Below are 14,141 nucleotides of genomic sequence, written 5' to 3' on the forward strand. Positions count from 1 at the left end.
AAAAAAATGTTTGTCATTTATTTTAATTAATTAATTTTGTCATGCTTTATCATTTTCTCTAAACTTTGAAACATTTCTGTCATCTCTTTCTTATTTGGTACTTGTAATTCACTGTCAGATTCTCTCTTCTTCATAATATCCGCTATTTGTTGACTACAGCTACTATTCATGCCCAATGATAATCTAGGGCTATTTCCCAGACTAGTTTCCATTTCACCCTTTTCGCTTGCGCCTTGGGACCTTTCCTTGGGATGTATATTTCTTAATCGTACCCGTTTGAGACCCTTTGAGCCCACTTCCTTTATTCTTCATGTCCTCTATGGGTCTTATTTTCTTCTATATGCTCAAGACAGGAAGATCCCAAATGTCTATATTTTGTGACCCAGCCTTGCCTTACTATTTATCCTTTTACTTTATTTTTCTAAGTCTCCTTGGTCCTCTTCTCTTCACCACTTCATGACCCTTGGGAATCCCCCCCTCCTCTCCTTCACCCCTTGCTCCTCTATGCCACAAAGGATAACAGCACACAGTAAGCCCCACCCGTTCTCACTCACCCTTCTCTTTCTACGTTCTTCGGGTGGAGGGCTTTCCTCAGACGCTCAGTCCTCAGGGGGATTCCTCCGGGTCTCCTGGGTCTTTCTTTTATAGCCCACTTCTATTTGGGGTCCATCCTTAAATAGCAAGCTGGGTCTCCTGGGTCTAAGCCCATACAGCAAGCCGGGGAACGAAGCCAGGAGCGAACCAGCACCTCCTGCTCTCCTCGGGACGCCGGCCGGCTTCTTTTCCTCCCAGTGATCCTCCGCGGTTTACCACGTGGTCCCGCCTCGTCACCTCGTCTCCCAGCAACCCGGCTCGTCGTCACGTGAAGCTCGGGGGGATCGATCTCCTTCTCCACCTCACTGCTCCTCACATCACCGATTCTCCGGCTGCTCCACCAATGCCTTCCGCACTCCGGTGAGTCTGCCCCTCCTTAACATACATCTAGAGGGCCCCTGGGGAGGTCGGGAAGCGGAGCCTAGCGGGAAGCTACTGCCTCGCGCTCTCCTCGGCCGCCATGTTCAGGCTCCTCCCCGTGTACCGCACAGCGCTCCTCTTATTACAGCGCAATTCCATGGCATAGGACATCGGGGGATGGCAGGTAGTGAAAGATGAAATAAAGAAAAGATTGTGTTCCAAATCTTACTAAACAGACACAAGAACAAATAGCACTGTGAGTTACATGCATCAGAAACAATGCTGGAACCCCCAATCAGGTTAGACATGATCACCTAGTGGACCATTTGAGGAAATTCAAATTGATTTCACACTCATGCCTAATAGTGTATGATGCAAGCTTCTGCAGGCGATAGTGGATCGCTTTAGTTGCTGGCCCGAAGCATTTGTAACAAAGAGGATACGCACCATTGCTAAAATCCATTGCAAAGAAATCTTCCCTCGATGGGGATGTCCAGTAAGTATAGACTCACACGAAAAAACAGCATTTTCATCAAAGGTTACACAACAAGTAGGCAAACTGATGAGCATTGACTAGAAGTTCCACATACCCTACCATCCACAGAGTTCTGGTCAGGCAGAACGGGCAAATAGAACCCTGAAGGAAAAACTAAGGAAGGCATCAGGTGGGGCATTTAAGGGATGGGAAGTGTACTAGCCAGCTGTTCTGGCTGAGATGAGGATGATACCAAATAAAGTCACCAAGCTTTCCCACTTTGAAATTCTTATGGGCGGGTCATTCCCCACTCCCTGGACAAGAGGTCCTTTGGTAGTTACGTCAGGTGATTTACAATAAATCCAGGAAAGATATTTCCAGGAATTGATTAGGGTGCTGAATGGTGTATACGGTGATGTCGCTCTCATTTCCTCTTCCCACAGATTGTCCAACCCACCCATACAAGCCAGGAGATCGGGTAGAGGTTAAGGAACTTCACAAAAACAAGACCACAGATCTGCCGTACAGAGAACCTACCATAGCGACAGCTGTGACTGCTGATTCCAACGTCTGGATACATGCTTCTAGAGTAAAGAGGATCCCGGAACCTTCAAGGAACCAGGAGAAACAGACGGAACAAGGAAAGGGGACAGACCTACCAGCGTCCTCCAATCTTTAGAATGCTGCTTCATCCAGAGACAGCTTGGAAGAACATTCTTTTGATTGGTTGTCTCTCAGTGATAACTTTTTCAGTGGCTTACTGGGCTAGTCACTGCTACTATCATCCAGAAGAATGGCCACTAATCTATGGTCACAACAATAGGACTGTAAGTGACAGTGGACTAATAAAAAAGGAGCAGAAAAGATCAATGACCGAAAAGATGTCGTTTTTTTAAATGTAAGTATAGGTATGCCAAACTCTCAGATTTCGAGAGTTGTTGGGTTTGCAGTATGCTCCACCCCGAAACAATGAACATTCCTTTGTATGCTGCACCAAAAAATGTGACATCAATGTTTATTGGTAATCTGAGTATTATCCTTACAAATGTTACTACAAGGCCTAAATATAAAAAGGGACTGTGAGCTAATGGTAAAGTTGTTATTATATATTTATTTTTGTAACTTTACTCTGCATAAATCATTTAACAGTGTCATTTCATGAGATAATTACAAGGCCGTGTTTAGGGGTGGGGCAACTAGTGGCGAGTAACTCTTAAGGCCTGGCTAGTAGTTCAGGACTTTGAATTTTGAGCCCTGTATTTATTATTGTTAGGATCAAAAACACATAAAAAGGTATAAGGGCTCTTTCACACCAAGTGCTAAATAATCTAACTACTTGGAACGGTCGAGTGATGTAGTATTTTAAACTAGGCCATGTAAGCAGTCGTCTCAAAGATATACAAAAATACAAATTTCTGTACTCAAGGATGAGACAAAAAAGCCCTAATAGCTCAAAAACTGAGGATTGAGGAATTTCTTTCCTAGAAGGAAAATTCCAGACAACAAGTTCAACCAGTCAAAGAGTCCCTAATGTTCCTCCGCAAAACTCTGCAACTGAGCTAAAATGAGAAAGGTCGCTCAGTTTTCCTTAACCAGAGTTCTATGTAATTCTCTGCTCCCAGAGTTCCTGAAGCCCAGTGGTGCTTTATATCCTCTCACCAACAGCTTTCTCCATCACTCATCATATACAAAATTCCTAAACAAGCTTGAATTGGATTGTTGGCCTTAAGAAACCTCTCATTTCAGAAATGACACATTTTTGTTTTTACATTAGGAGGTCTGTATGTGAGAGATAACAAGGAGACTACAGTGGTTACATTTGGGAATTGTTCTCTTGTATGACAAGCATGTGTTCTCAGTTCATCATCAAAAGGGACTGGGATAGACTGGAATTTCTGTGGTGCACTACAGCATCACCTGGATAATAAAAACAGGAAATGGTCACTAGTGAGGTGCCGGAGGGGGCAGATAAGAGCCAGCAACCGTGGAAGCAATGGCAATGCCTATAAATTAGTGCCCCGCCAGAAGTTAAAGGGAAACTTGACCCCCCCCCCCCCCCAACTAGGGATGCACCGATAAATCATCAGCAGACAAAATATAATGGTTGAAAATAGTTTTATTGGCATTTTGCTGATAGGAAAAAAGGTGCCGGTAATGGCCACCGGAAAAAGTAAATTTGCTGCGATTTTATCACATTTAGGGTGCGGGTCATAGGTCATGTGACTCAAAAAATGTATCAAAAAACACAAAGACCGTCAATTAAAAAAACAAACAATATTTTTTGGCTTTTTGCTTTAAAACATATCCAATAAAAAAATAAAATTTCTTCATAAATTTAGGCCAAAATGTATTCTGCTACATGTCTTTGCTAAAAAAAAAAAATCCCAAAACCCGTAAATTAACTGATTTATGTGAAAGGTAAAGCGTCTACAAATGGTGGTATACACACTGGAATTTTTATTTATTTTTTATACTAGTAATGGCGGCGATCAACGACTTATAGCAGGACTGCATTCTAGCACTAAGTGGGAACTGACAAACAGCCATTGACATCCCCTGTGACATTAATACAGTGATCAGTGCTAATAAAAAGGTAATGACACTGGGCAGGAAGGGGTTAACATATGGGGCGATTAAAGGGTTAACTGTGTGTTGTGCTTACACTGTGTGCTGTTTTACTAAGGAGACATGCTGCTTTCTCATGCTGACAGGAGAGAGATCTGTATTGTTCACACACAGATCTTTCCCCTCTCAGCTTTAGCGGCAATCAATCACCGGCCGAGACCTGGTGATTGACATCCGTTGCAACCAATGGCAACGCAGGTAGGGCAAAGCGCACCCCCTACACGGAAATGCAAAATCACATACATTTACGTGATTTTGCACAGTGGCCACCCTCTAACAGTATATCTGCTATAGGGAGTTAGGTAAGTGGATATCTCTTTTCAGGCCTGGTTCACACCATTGTAGTTTTTTGCATTTTGTCTGTTTTGCAGTGCGTTTTGCGTTTCTGCTCGGAAGTTTTTGAAACTTTTTTTTATATGTTTAGTGTTTTTTGAATGCTTTATTTTTTGGGCTAACTTGTTCGGCTGTTTAAAAACACATCAAAAACACAAAATGTGTGTGTTTTTGCTGCGTTTTCAATGCATTTCAGGCCTGGTTCACATCAGTGCAGTTTGCATTTTGTCTAGTACTTTTTGCAGTACAGTTTTGCATTTTTTATACGTTTCGCGTTTTTTTTTTTTTAAATGTTTTGGGGGGAAAAACCTGCTGCTGGGCAGATTAAAGATGCATAACACAACAATGCAGCATGTGAGCATTTGTGGTATGTTTTTGATGCATTTCAGGCCTGGTTCACACCAATGCAGTTAGAGTTCTGTCCTTTTTGCAGTGCTTTTTGTATTTTTGCATGCACGTTTTTGACATTTTTATTTGGTTTGCAAATTTTTTTTTTTGGCCAACTTGTTGCTGGTCTGGCTAAGCATGCATCAAAAAATGAGTCAAACACATGAAAAATGAATCAAAACCACGTGAAAAAGGTGTAAAAAAATGCACTGCATGCGGTTTCTTTATTGAAGTCTATTGAACCAAAAACATGACGTTTTGTGTTTTAAAAAGTCCTGACACTTTCCAAAATTGCAGCAGCTTAAAAATGCATAGATGTGAACGTGTCCCCTAGGAAACCATATTAAATGGATTGTAGTGCGTTTCTGCAAAAAAAACGCATTGGCGCGAACCAGGCCAGGTGCTTTTTTTTTACTCGGCAAATATGCACCAAAAATGTGGCAAGCAGGAATTTTAACACTGCAAGGGAAGCGCAATGGACCGATGTGAAATCATACACTGAATTTAAAAGGATGCATTTTTCTTAAGCTTTTCTTGTGCCTTTTTTATTTTTCTTTTAAAAAACACGAAAGCACTTCAAAAACTGCTCAGTGTGAAAGCAGCCTATTAGACGAAAAGGTGCTTAAAATAAATGTATTCAAATTCATGATAGTAATTAAAAAGCCGAATATAATATTACTATATGTATATTTTCTATATTTAAACCACTTGCCCTCCAGAGGATTTACCCTCCTTCTTGACCAGGCCATTTGTTGCGATATGGCGCTGCGTTGCTTTAACTGACAATTGCGAGGTCATGCAACACTGTACATAAATGAAATTTATGTCCTTTTTTTCCCCACAAATAGAGCTTTCTTTTGGTGGCATTTTGCTATAAAACATATCTAGTAAAAAATAAATCTTAATACATTGTAAATTAATTGGTTTGCATGAAAGTTGTAGTGTCCACAAATGGCGGTATATATACTGGATTTTTTTTTTTTTTTACTAGTAATGGCAAGAATCAGCGACTTATAGAAGGACTGCGGCGGGCATTCTGACACTGGGGGGGGGGAACTAACTGCCACTGACATCCCAATGACACTAATACAGTGATCAGTGGTAATAAAAAGCACTGACACTGTACTGACACTGGGCAGGAAGGGGGTTAACATATGGGGCGATAAAAGGGTTAACAGTGTGCTGTTTTACATCATGCGCTGTGATTATTTTACTAGGGAGACATACTGCTGTGTGTTTCTCAAGCATGTCCTTGCTGGCAGGAGAGACCTGCGCCTCCTACCCAGAAATGGAAATCACACACACGCACACACGCAAATTTGTGCAACCCTGCCGCCCTGTAGTAATAGTTCTACTATAGGGCGGCGGGAAAGCGGTTAAACTGTCCATTTTGGTTTCGGTGTTATGCCAAATGCATCCTGAACTTTCAGGTTCGGTGCACCACTACCCAAAACACAAACAAACATTCACAGTGATTGCAGCTCTACACCGTTCCAAATTATTATTTTCTCATTTACCTAAATAATTGATGTAAATAACAGTCAGCATAATTCTCATGTTATCAACTATTAACCACATGCCGCCCAGCCACTGTAGAAATACGGCGGCAGGGTGGCACGGCTGGGCAAAAGCACGTTTTAAAACGTGTGTTTTTAAGCAGGTAGGGGGCGCGCGTGAGGTGCGCCGCCGCCCTACCTATCCCGCCGATCACAGCCGCGGATGTCAGTCGCCGGGTCACAGATGGTTGTTACCGGCTATGTCCCGGTGATCGACGGCAATCGCTGACAGAGAGCACAGCTGCAGTAGCTATGCTTTCTGTTAGTTCCCTGACAGCTCCAGGACACGCTGATTGGGACAGAAGAGCTTCTCTCTCCTGATCAGCACAATTGTCCGTTAAACTAGCACAGCGCTGTATAGCAAAAAAATGGCGTAAATTGCAGTATCTATACCATAGTTTGTAGACGCTATAACTTTCACACAAAGCAATCAATATACACTTATTGGGGGTTTTTTTTTTTTTACCAAAAACATGTAGCAGAATACATTTTGGCCTAAATTTATAACCAACTTTGAGTTTACTATATATTTTTTATAGCTGAATGTAAAAAATATTGTTTTTCTTCAAACGTTTTGGCCTTTTTTTGTTTATAGCGTGAAAAATAAAAAGCGCGCAGGTGATCAAATACCACCAAAAGAAAGCTCTATTTGTGTGAAAAAAAAGGACGTAAATTTCAACATCCTAATCGCTCTGATTTTCCCCACAGAGGCTTTCCAAATTGCCATATTTTGGAGCTGCGGATTACTTTGCGTTGGGGATTTTACTATTTGAGGCTGCCTTTAATGCTTATCCCTTCCGTGGCCGTTTCGGCGATCTGAGTATAATACATGGTGTGCCATTCTTCCGGGCCCCCACTGACCCCGACTTCAAGGATTTTGTGGAAAAGGTACGTAATGACACAGTCCCAGCGGGACAGGGAAAGTAGACATTTAGGCTCATCCAAGGAGCCAGTGTGCTTTATAAATGCGGTTTAAACTTCATTTGCTTTGGGACTCTGAAAAAAGCAAAGCCCCATTCATTCTAATAATTGTAACAAAGAGTGTGCAAGGTGGTGGTAGAAACCTGTCACATGACCTTTAAACAAGTCATGTGACATCACTCCACCTATGACCAAGCATTCTTTGCAGCATTATGCAGAGAACACATCGCAGACTCCAGACTATGCTTTGCTTTTTATTGCCAAGATATAAATTGCCAGCACCGTGGGGAGTATTTCTTGTGATGTGTGGAGAATGGAAGCCGCAGGTCTCTATAAATAGACTTTAGCAGTTTTGTGCCATAACTGTCATCTTATGTTTTTCTATTTTGTTCCCCTACAGCTCCTGTGCAAAGATCCACAAAAGCGCAAAGAACATGTTTCCAACATACAAGATCACCCATTTTTCAATGTTATAAAAAACTGGTAGGAAGTGGAAGCGGGGGAGGCACGCCCTCCTGTTTTCATACGTCGGAAGGTAAGTAAAAAAAAAAAAAGGACGATGTACATACTTACCTATTTCCAAGCTGCTCCAGTAAGGTCAGGTGACCCGTCTTTCTTGTGTCAGCCAGCAGCGGCTGAAAAGGAGAGGAAAGAGCTCCGGCAATGGCTGGAATGCCTGGGACTGGTAACATCAACCATAGGTTCATATGGCCCAACCTTTGTTAGTGCTCACTCCTCTCCCTTGCAGCTGCCGCTGGCTGACACGGGGGAGCCAGATTAAGCAAATGGCTTGAAAAAAATATATATATACATATCCTATATATAGCATATATAGCCTGGAATTACACCTTAGTAAGACTAAAGGCAAACTTTTTTTTAGTTTTGGATAAAGTGGAGAGCGTTAGAACCCTTGCCAGTTTTTATTGCTGTCTGCACCCGTTAAAGAGATTCACAATGTCTGTCCTGCTTACTATTAACATTGAAAGTGAAAGTAAAGAGAACCCAAAATTATGGGTGATCCCCAGAAAAGTAATATAGGGGAATCTTCCAAGGGGACCCTGGTTCTGGTGACCTGGGGATCCCCAAAGGATTCCCTTCACTTGCAGGGATTTCCTCTAACTTCCTGTTTGGCTATGGGATGGGAAGTGAACTCTCTGAAAAGGGAAGCAGATGGTGAAGAAAAAAAAAAAAAAAAAGAAGAGGATAGCAACAGGCAGAAAGTGAAATAAGGGGACGCATATAAAACTTTTAGAAGCGAGTTTGCACAATTCTAATAGTGGAAAATCCATATCCTTGCTTATGCATAGTGGTGACTGAGAATATCTCACAGTCCTAGGGACTTGGATACATACAGGGGGAAATTGTTCCCAGAAGTCAGGAGGCATTTCTGCCAACAGTGGGTTTCATTGTTTTCTCTTTTACAGGGTTTCAGAGACATGACAAGACAGAAGATAAAGCTGGAAGACCAGATGAATGACATGGACAAGAATGGAGAATGTTATGCACCTATTTCAGATGAGGAACAGAAACTTTTTCTATTTCAATGGTTTTTATTAATTTTTTAAACAGTATAAAACAGAGGCAATAAAACACGCCCACGCAGGGGCTATCAATTTCACAGATAGAGAGAAGGGGGGAGAGAGAAGGGGGGAGAGAGAAGGGGGGAGAGAGAAGGGGGGAGAGAGAAGGGGGGAGAGAGAAGGGGGGGAGGGGAGAGAGAGAGGGGGGAGGGGAGAGAGAGAGGGGGGGGAGAGAGAGAAGGGGGGAGGGGAGAGAGAGAAGGGGAGAGAGAGAGGGGGGGGAGGGGAGAGAGAGAGGGGGGAGGGGAGAGAGAGGGGGGGGAGGGGAGAGAGAGAGGGGGGAGAGAGAGAGGGGGGAGAGAGGGGAGGGGGGAGGGGGGAGAGAGAGGAGAGAGAGAGGGGGGGAGAGGGGAGAGGGAGAGAGGGGAGAGGGAGAGAGAGAGGGGAGAGGGAGAGAGAGGGGGAGAGGGGAGAGAGAGAGAAGGAGAGAGAGAGGGGGGAGAGAAGGAGAGAGAAAGAAAGAGGGAAGAGAGAGAGCGCGAAAGAGAGGCGAGAGCGCGAAAGAGAGGCGAGAGCGCGAAAGAGAGGCGAGAGCGCGAAAGAGAGGCGAGAGCGCGAAAGAGAGGCGAGAGCGCGAAAGAGAGGCGAGAGCGCGAAAGAGAGGCGAGAGCGCGAAAGAGAGGCGAGAGCGCGAAAGAGAGGCGAGAGCGAGAGAGAAAGAAGAAGAGGGAGAAAAGGGAACAGAGGGGGGAAGGAGAGAGAGAAAGGGAAGAGGACAGAAAGAAGGGAGAGGGAGAGGGAGAGGGGGAGGAAGAGGGAGAGAGATGGGGGAGGAGAGGGAGAGAGAGAGAAGGAGGGAGAGAGGGGGGAAGAGAGAGGGGGGGGGAAGAGAGAGGGGGGAAGAGAGAGGGGGGGGGGAAGAGAGAGGGGGGAGGGGAGAGAGAGAGGGGGGAGGGGGGGAGGGGGGAGAGAGGGGAGGGGGGAGGGGGGAGAGAGAGGAGAGAGAGAGGGGGGGAGAGGGGAGAGGGAGAGAGGGGAGAGGGAGAGAGAGAGGGGAGAGGGAGAGAGAGGGGGAGAGGGGAGAGAGAGAGAAGGAGAGAGAGAGGGGGGGAGAGGGGAGAGGGAGAGAGGGGAGAGGGAGAGAGAGAGGGGAGAGGGAGAGAGAGGGGGAGAGGGGAGAGAGAAGGAGAGAGAGAGGGGGGAGAGAAGGAGAGAGAAAGAAAGAGGGAAGAGAGAGAGCGCGAAAGAGAGGCGAGAGCGCGAAAGAGAGGCGAGAGCGCGAAAGAGAGGCGAGAGCGCGAAAGAGAGGCGAGAGCGCGAAAGAGAGGCGAGAGCGCGAAAGAGAGGCGAGAGCGAGAGAGAAAGAAGAAGAGGGAGAAAAGGGAACAGAGGGGGGAAGGAGAGAGAGAAAGGGAAGAGGACAGAAAGAAGGGAGAGGGAGAGGGAGAGGGGGAGGAAGAGGGAGAGAGATGGGGGAGGAGAGGGAGAGAGAGAGAAGGAGGGAGAGAGGGGGGAAGAGAGAGGGGGGGGGAAGAGAGAGGGGGGAAGAGAGAGGGGGGGGGAAGAGAGAGGGGGGAGGGGAGAGAGAGAGGGGGGAGGGGAGAGAGAGAGGGGGGAGGGGAGAGAGAGAGGGGGGAGGGGGGGAGAGAGAGGGGGGGAGGGGGAGGGGGGGAGGGGGGAGAAGGGGAGAGAGAAGGAGAAGGGGAGAGAGAAGGAGAGAGAAAGAGAGGGGGAGAGAGAGGGAGTAGGGGAGAGAGAAAGAAAGAGGGAAGAGAGAGAGGCAAGAGCGCGAAAGAGAGGCAAGAGCGCGAAAGAGAGGCAAGAGCGCGAAAGAGAGGCAAGAGCGCGAAAGAGAGGCAAGAGCGCGAAAGAGAGGCAAGAGCGAGAGAGAAAGAAGAAGAGGGAGAAAGGGGAACAGAGGGGGGAAGGAGAGAGAAAGGGAAGAGGACAGAAAGAAGGGAGAGGGAGAGGGGGAGGAAGAGGGAGAGAGATGGGGGAGGAGAGGGAGAAAGAGAGATGGGGGAGGAGAGAGAGAGAGAAAGAAAGAGGGAGAAAAAGGGCGAGAGACAGAGGGAGAGAGAGGGGGGGGGGGAGAGAGAGGGAGAGAAGGAGAGGGGGGGGGAAGAGAGAGGGAGAGAAAGACAGAAAGAGAAAGGGAAGAGAGAGAACAGAAAGAAAGGGAAAGAGAGAATCATATATACATACACTCATTGAACTCTCTTGCTCTCACATGGGGGGGGCAGCACAAAATCTAAATAAAAATGAAATGGTGTTGTGCTAATATCAATAGTACTAAGGACACAATAATGCGAAGAGTGGGGAGACAGAAAAAATAACCCCCCCAAAAAAGGTGGTAAGTATAAAGGCCTGAATCCAGACCTAATTAGGTGCAATATGAACTGTCACAAAGACAACGTGAGTAATAATCAGCAAGTGCACATAAATAATACATAAAAATGTTAAGAACTGAACCCAGACCAAACTAAGTGCAATATAGATTGCGATGAAATACAACGTGAACAATAGTCACCAAGTGAACATAAATAATGTATTCAACATAAAATAGGACTAACACATCCTAAATAAAAGAGCAAAAAAAACAAAGAAAACTGTGCCAAAATCAAATGGCACAAGATACAGTCAGGTCTATAAATATTGGGACATCGACACAATTCTAACATTTTTGGCTCTATACACCACCACAATGGATTTGAAATGAAACAAACAAGATGTGCTTTAACTGCAGACTGTCAGCTTTAATTTGAGGGTATTTACATCCAAATCAGGTGAACGGTGTAGGAATTACAACAGTTTGCATATGTGCCTCCCACTTGTTAAAGGACCAAAAGTAATGGGACAATTGGCTTCTCAGCTGTTCCATGGCCAGGTGTGTGTTATTCCCTCATTATCCCAATTACAATGAGCAGATAAAAGGTCCAGAGTTCAAGTGTGCTATTTGCATTTGGAATCTGTTGCTGTCAACTCTCAAGATGAGATCCAAAGAGCTGTCACTATCAGTGAAGCAAGCCATCATTAGGCTGAAAAAACAAAACAAACCCATCAGAGAGATAGCAAAAACATTAGGCGTGGCCAAAACAACTGTTTGGAACATTCTTAAAAAGAAGGAACGCACTGGTGAGCTCAGCAACACCAAAAGACCCAGAAGACCATGGAAAACAACTGTGGTGGATGACCGAAGAATTCTTTCCCTGGTGAAGAAAACACCCTTCACAACAGTTGGCCAGATCAAGAACACTCTCCAGGAGGTAGGTGTATGTGTGTCAAAGTCAACAATCGAGAGAAGACTTCACCAGAGTGAATACAGAGGGTTCACCACAAGATGTAAACCATTGGTGAGCCTCAAAAACAGGAAGGCCAGATTAGAGGTTGCCAAACGACATCTAAAAAGCCTTCACAGTTCTGGAACAACATCCTATGGACAGTTGAGACCGACATCAACTTGTACCAGAGTGATGGGAAGAGAAGAGAATGGAGAAGGAAAGGAACTGCTCATGATCCTAAGCATACCACCTCATCAGTGAAGCATGGTGGTGGTAGTGTCATGGCGTGGGCATGTATGGCTGCCAATGGAACTGCTTCTCTTGTATTTATTGATGATGTGACTGCTGACAAAAGCAGCAGGATGAATTCTGAAGTGTTTCGGGCAATATTATCTGCTCACATTCAGCCAAATGCTTCACAACTCATTGGACGCCGCTTCACAGTGCAGATGGACAATGACCCAAAGCATACTGCAAAAGCAACCAAAGAGTTTTTTTAAGGGAAAGAAGTGGAATGTTAGGCAATGGCCAAGTCAATCACCTGACCTGAATCCGATTGAGCATGCATTTCACTTGCTGAAGACAAAACTGAAGGGAAAATGCCCCAAGAACAAGCAGGAACTGAAGACAGTTGCAGTAGAGGCCTGGCAGAGCATCACCAGGGATGACACCCAGCGTCTGGTGATGTCTATGCGTTCCACACTTCAGGCTGTAATTGACTGCAAAGGATTTGCAACCAAGTATTAAATAGTGAAAGTTTGATTTATGATTATTATTCTGTCCTATTACTTTTGGTCTCTTAACAAGTGGGAGGCACATATGCACACTGTTGTAATTCCTACACCGTTCACCTGATTTGGATGTAAATACCCTCAAATTAAAGCTGACAGTCTGCAGTTAAAGCACATCTTGTTCGTTTCATTTCAAATCCATTTTGCTGGTGTATAGAGCCAAAAATGTTAGAATTGTGTCGATGTCCCAATATTTATGGACCGGACTGTATGTGCAAAACTAATCATACAAGGTGCATGAAACTATAAATGCATCATAAATAATACATAAAAATGTAAAGGCCTGAAACCAGAACAAACTAAGTGCAATATAGATTGTGATGAAAACAACGTGCACAATAATCAACAAGTGAACATAAATGATGTATTCAATATAATTGGACTAACACGTCCTAAATAAAAATGGCACAGAAAGCGCAGTGCAAAGAAAACTGTGACAATCAAAAAGCAAAAAAATATATGTGCAAAACTAACCATACAAGGTGCATGAAATTAAAAATGCACCTTATAATCAGGATTGATGCCAGTGAAAAACGCAGTGGAAATAAACGTGCGTCAATAAGCACAAAATAAAAATTTAAAGCATTGTGACATATAACAAATGAGTGACCATCAAAATAAATATAAGCGATCATCAAATCGACATAAAGTCCATGTAAATAGACCACCAACTCCAAACGAACAAAGCAACTGGGTCAAATGAATGATATATCCGTCACCGGCTAAAATGCCTCCTCACCTCCACGGCAAGACACCAAGGGGCCACACAGCTTTCAGGCCTCACACTCCCAGGGCCCTTAATAGATATCCAAGATGATGGAATCACACCAATCACAGGAATATGGCCTTCCTACCTTATAACCGAAATGATTTCAGTAGTGTTGAAACTGGTAATCCTTTTCACAGGAAAATCAGCCAGCTCAGACGTACTCTAGAGGAGAAAGAGAGAGCACAAACTTTAACAAAGAAATGCCAAATGAACACTTATATCACATCAGTTGAAATCAGGCCTCAAACACATGTATTGATATGGGTTTATACTTCCAGGGTGTACCAAAACGGCGGCGACCATCACCACGCTCCGCTAACAGACCCACACGTTACTGTCCGTGTGAAGTCACTTTTTTTTTTTACATTTTGGGACTTTTTCATTTATAGAACAAAAAAAATAAAAATCTCAGTGGTGAATAAATACCACCAAAATAAAGTTTTATCTGTCTCAAAAAAATTCATATGGGTACAGTGTTGCATGACCGCGCAATTGTCATTCAAAGTGTGATAGCACTGATAGCTGAAAA

At 44.4% G+C, this 14,141-nt stretch overlaps 2 protein-coding genes across 2 annotated transcripts in view; one reads left to right on the forward strand and one right to left on the reverse strand.

Moving 5' to 3' along the window:
* Nucleotides 1–14,141, reverse strand: part of LOC149437660 (protein kinase C delta type-like) — a 66,799-nt gene that overhangs the window by 44,653 nt on the left and 8,005 nt on the right. Inside the window, exon 2 of the mRNA XM_089660792.1 lies at nt 13,698–13,774. The gene's annotated coding sequence lies outside the window, so the exon portion shown is untranslated. The remainder of the gene's footprint in view (nt 1–13,697; nt 13,775–14,141) is intronic.
* LOC149437661 (uncharacterized) overlaps nt 1–14,141 on the forward strand; it is a 76,734-nt gene that overhangs the window by 14,487 nt on the left and 48,106 nt on the right. Inside the window, exons 8-9 of the mRNA XM_089660794.1 lie at nt 7,041–7,218; nt 8,676–8,797. Of these exons, the coding sequence (XP_089516920.1) occupies nt 7,041–7,218; nt 8,676–8,797 (300 nt within the window). The remainder of the gene's footprint in view (nt 1–7,040; nt 7,219–8,675; nt 8,798–14,141) is intronic.

This window comes from Staurois parvus, unplaced genomic scaffold (assembly GCF_062004578.1).
Source record: "Staurois parvus isolate SC_StPar_1 unplaced genomic scaffold, SC_StPar_1.0 ptg001274c, whole genome shotgun sequence".
NCBI classification, from domain to species: domain Eukaryota; kingdom Metazoa; phylum Chordata; class Amphibia; order Anura; family Ranidae; genus Staurois; species Staurois parvus.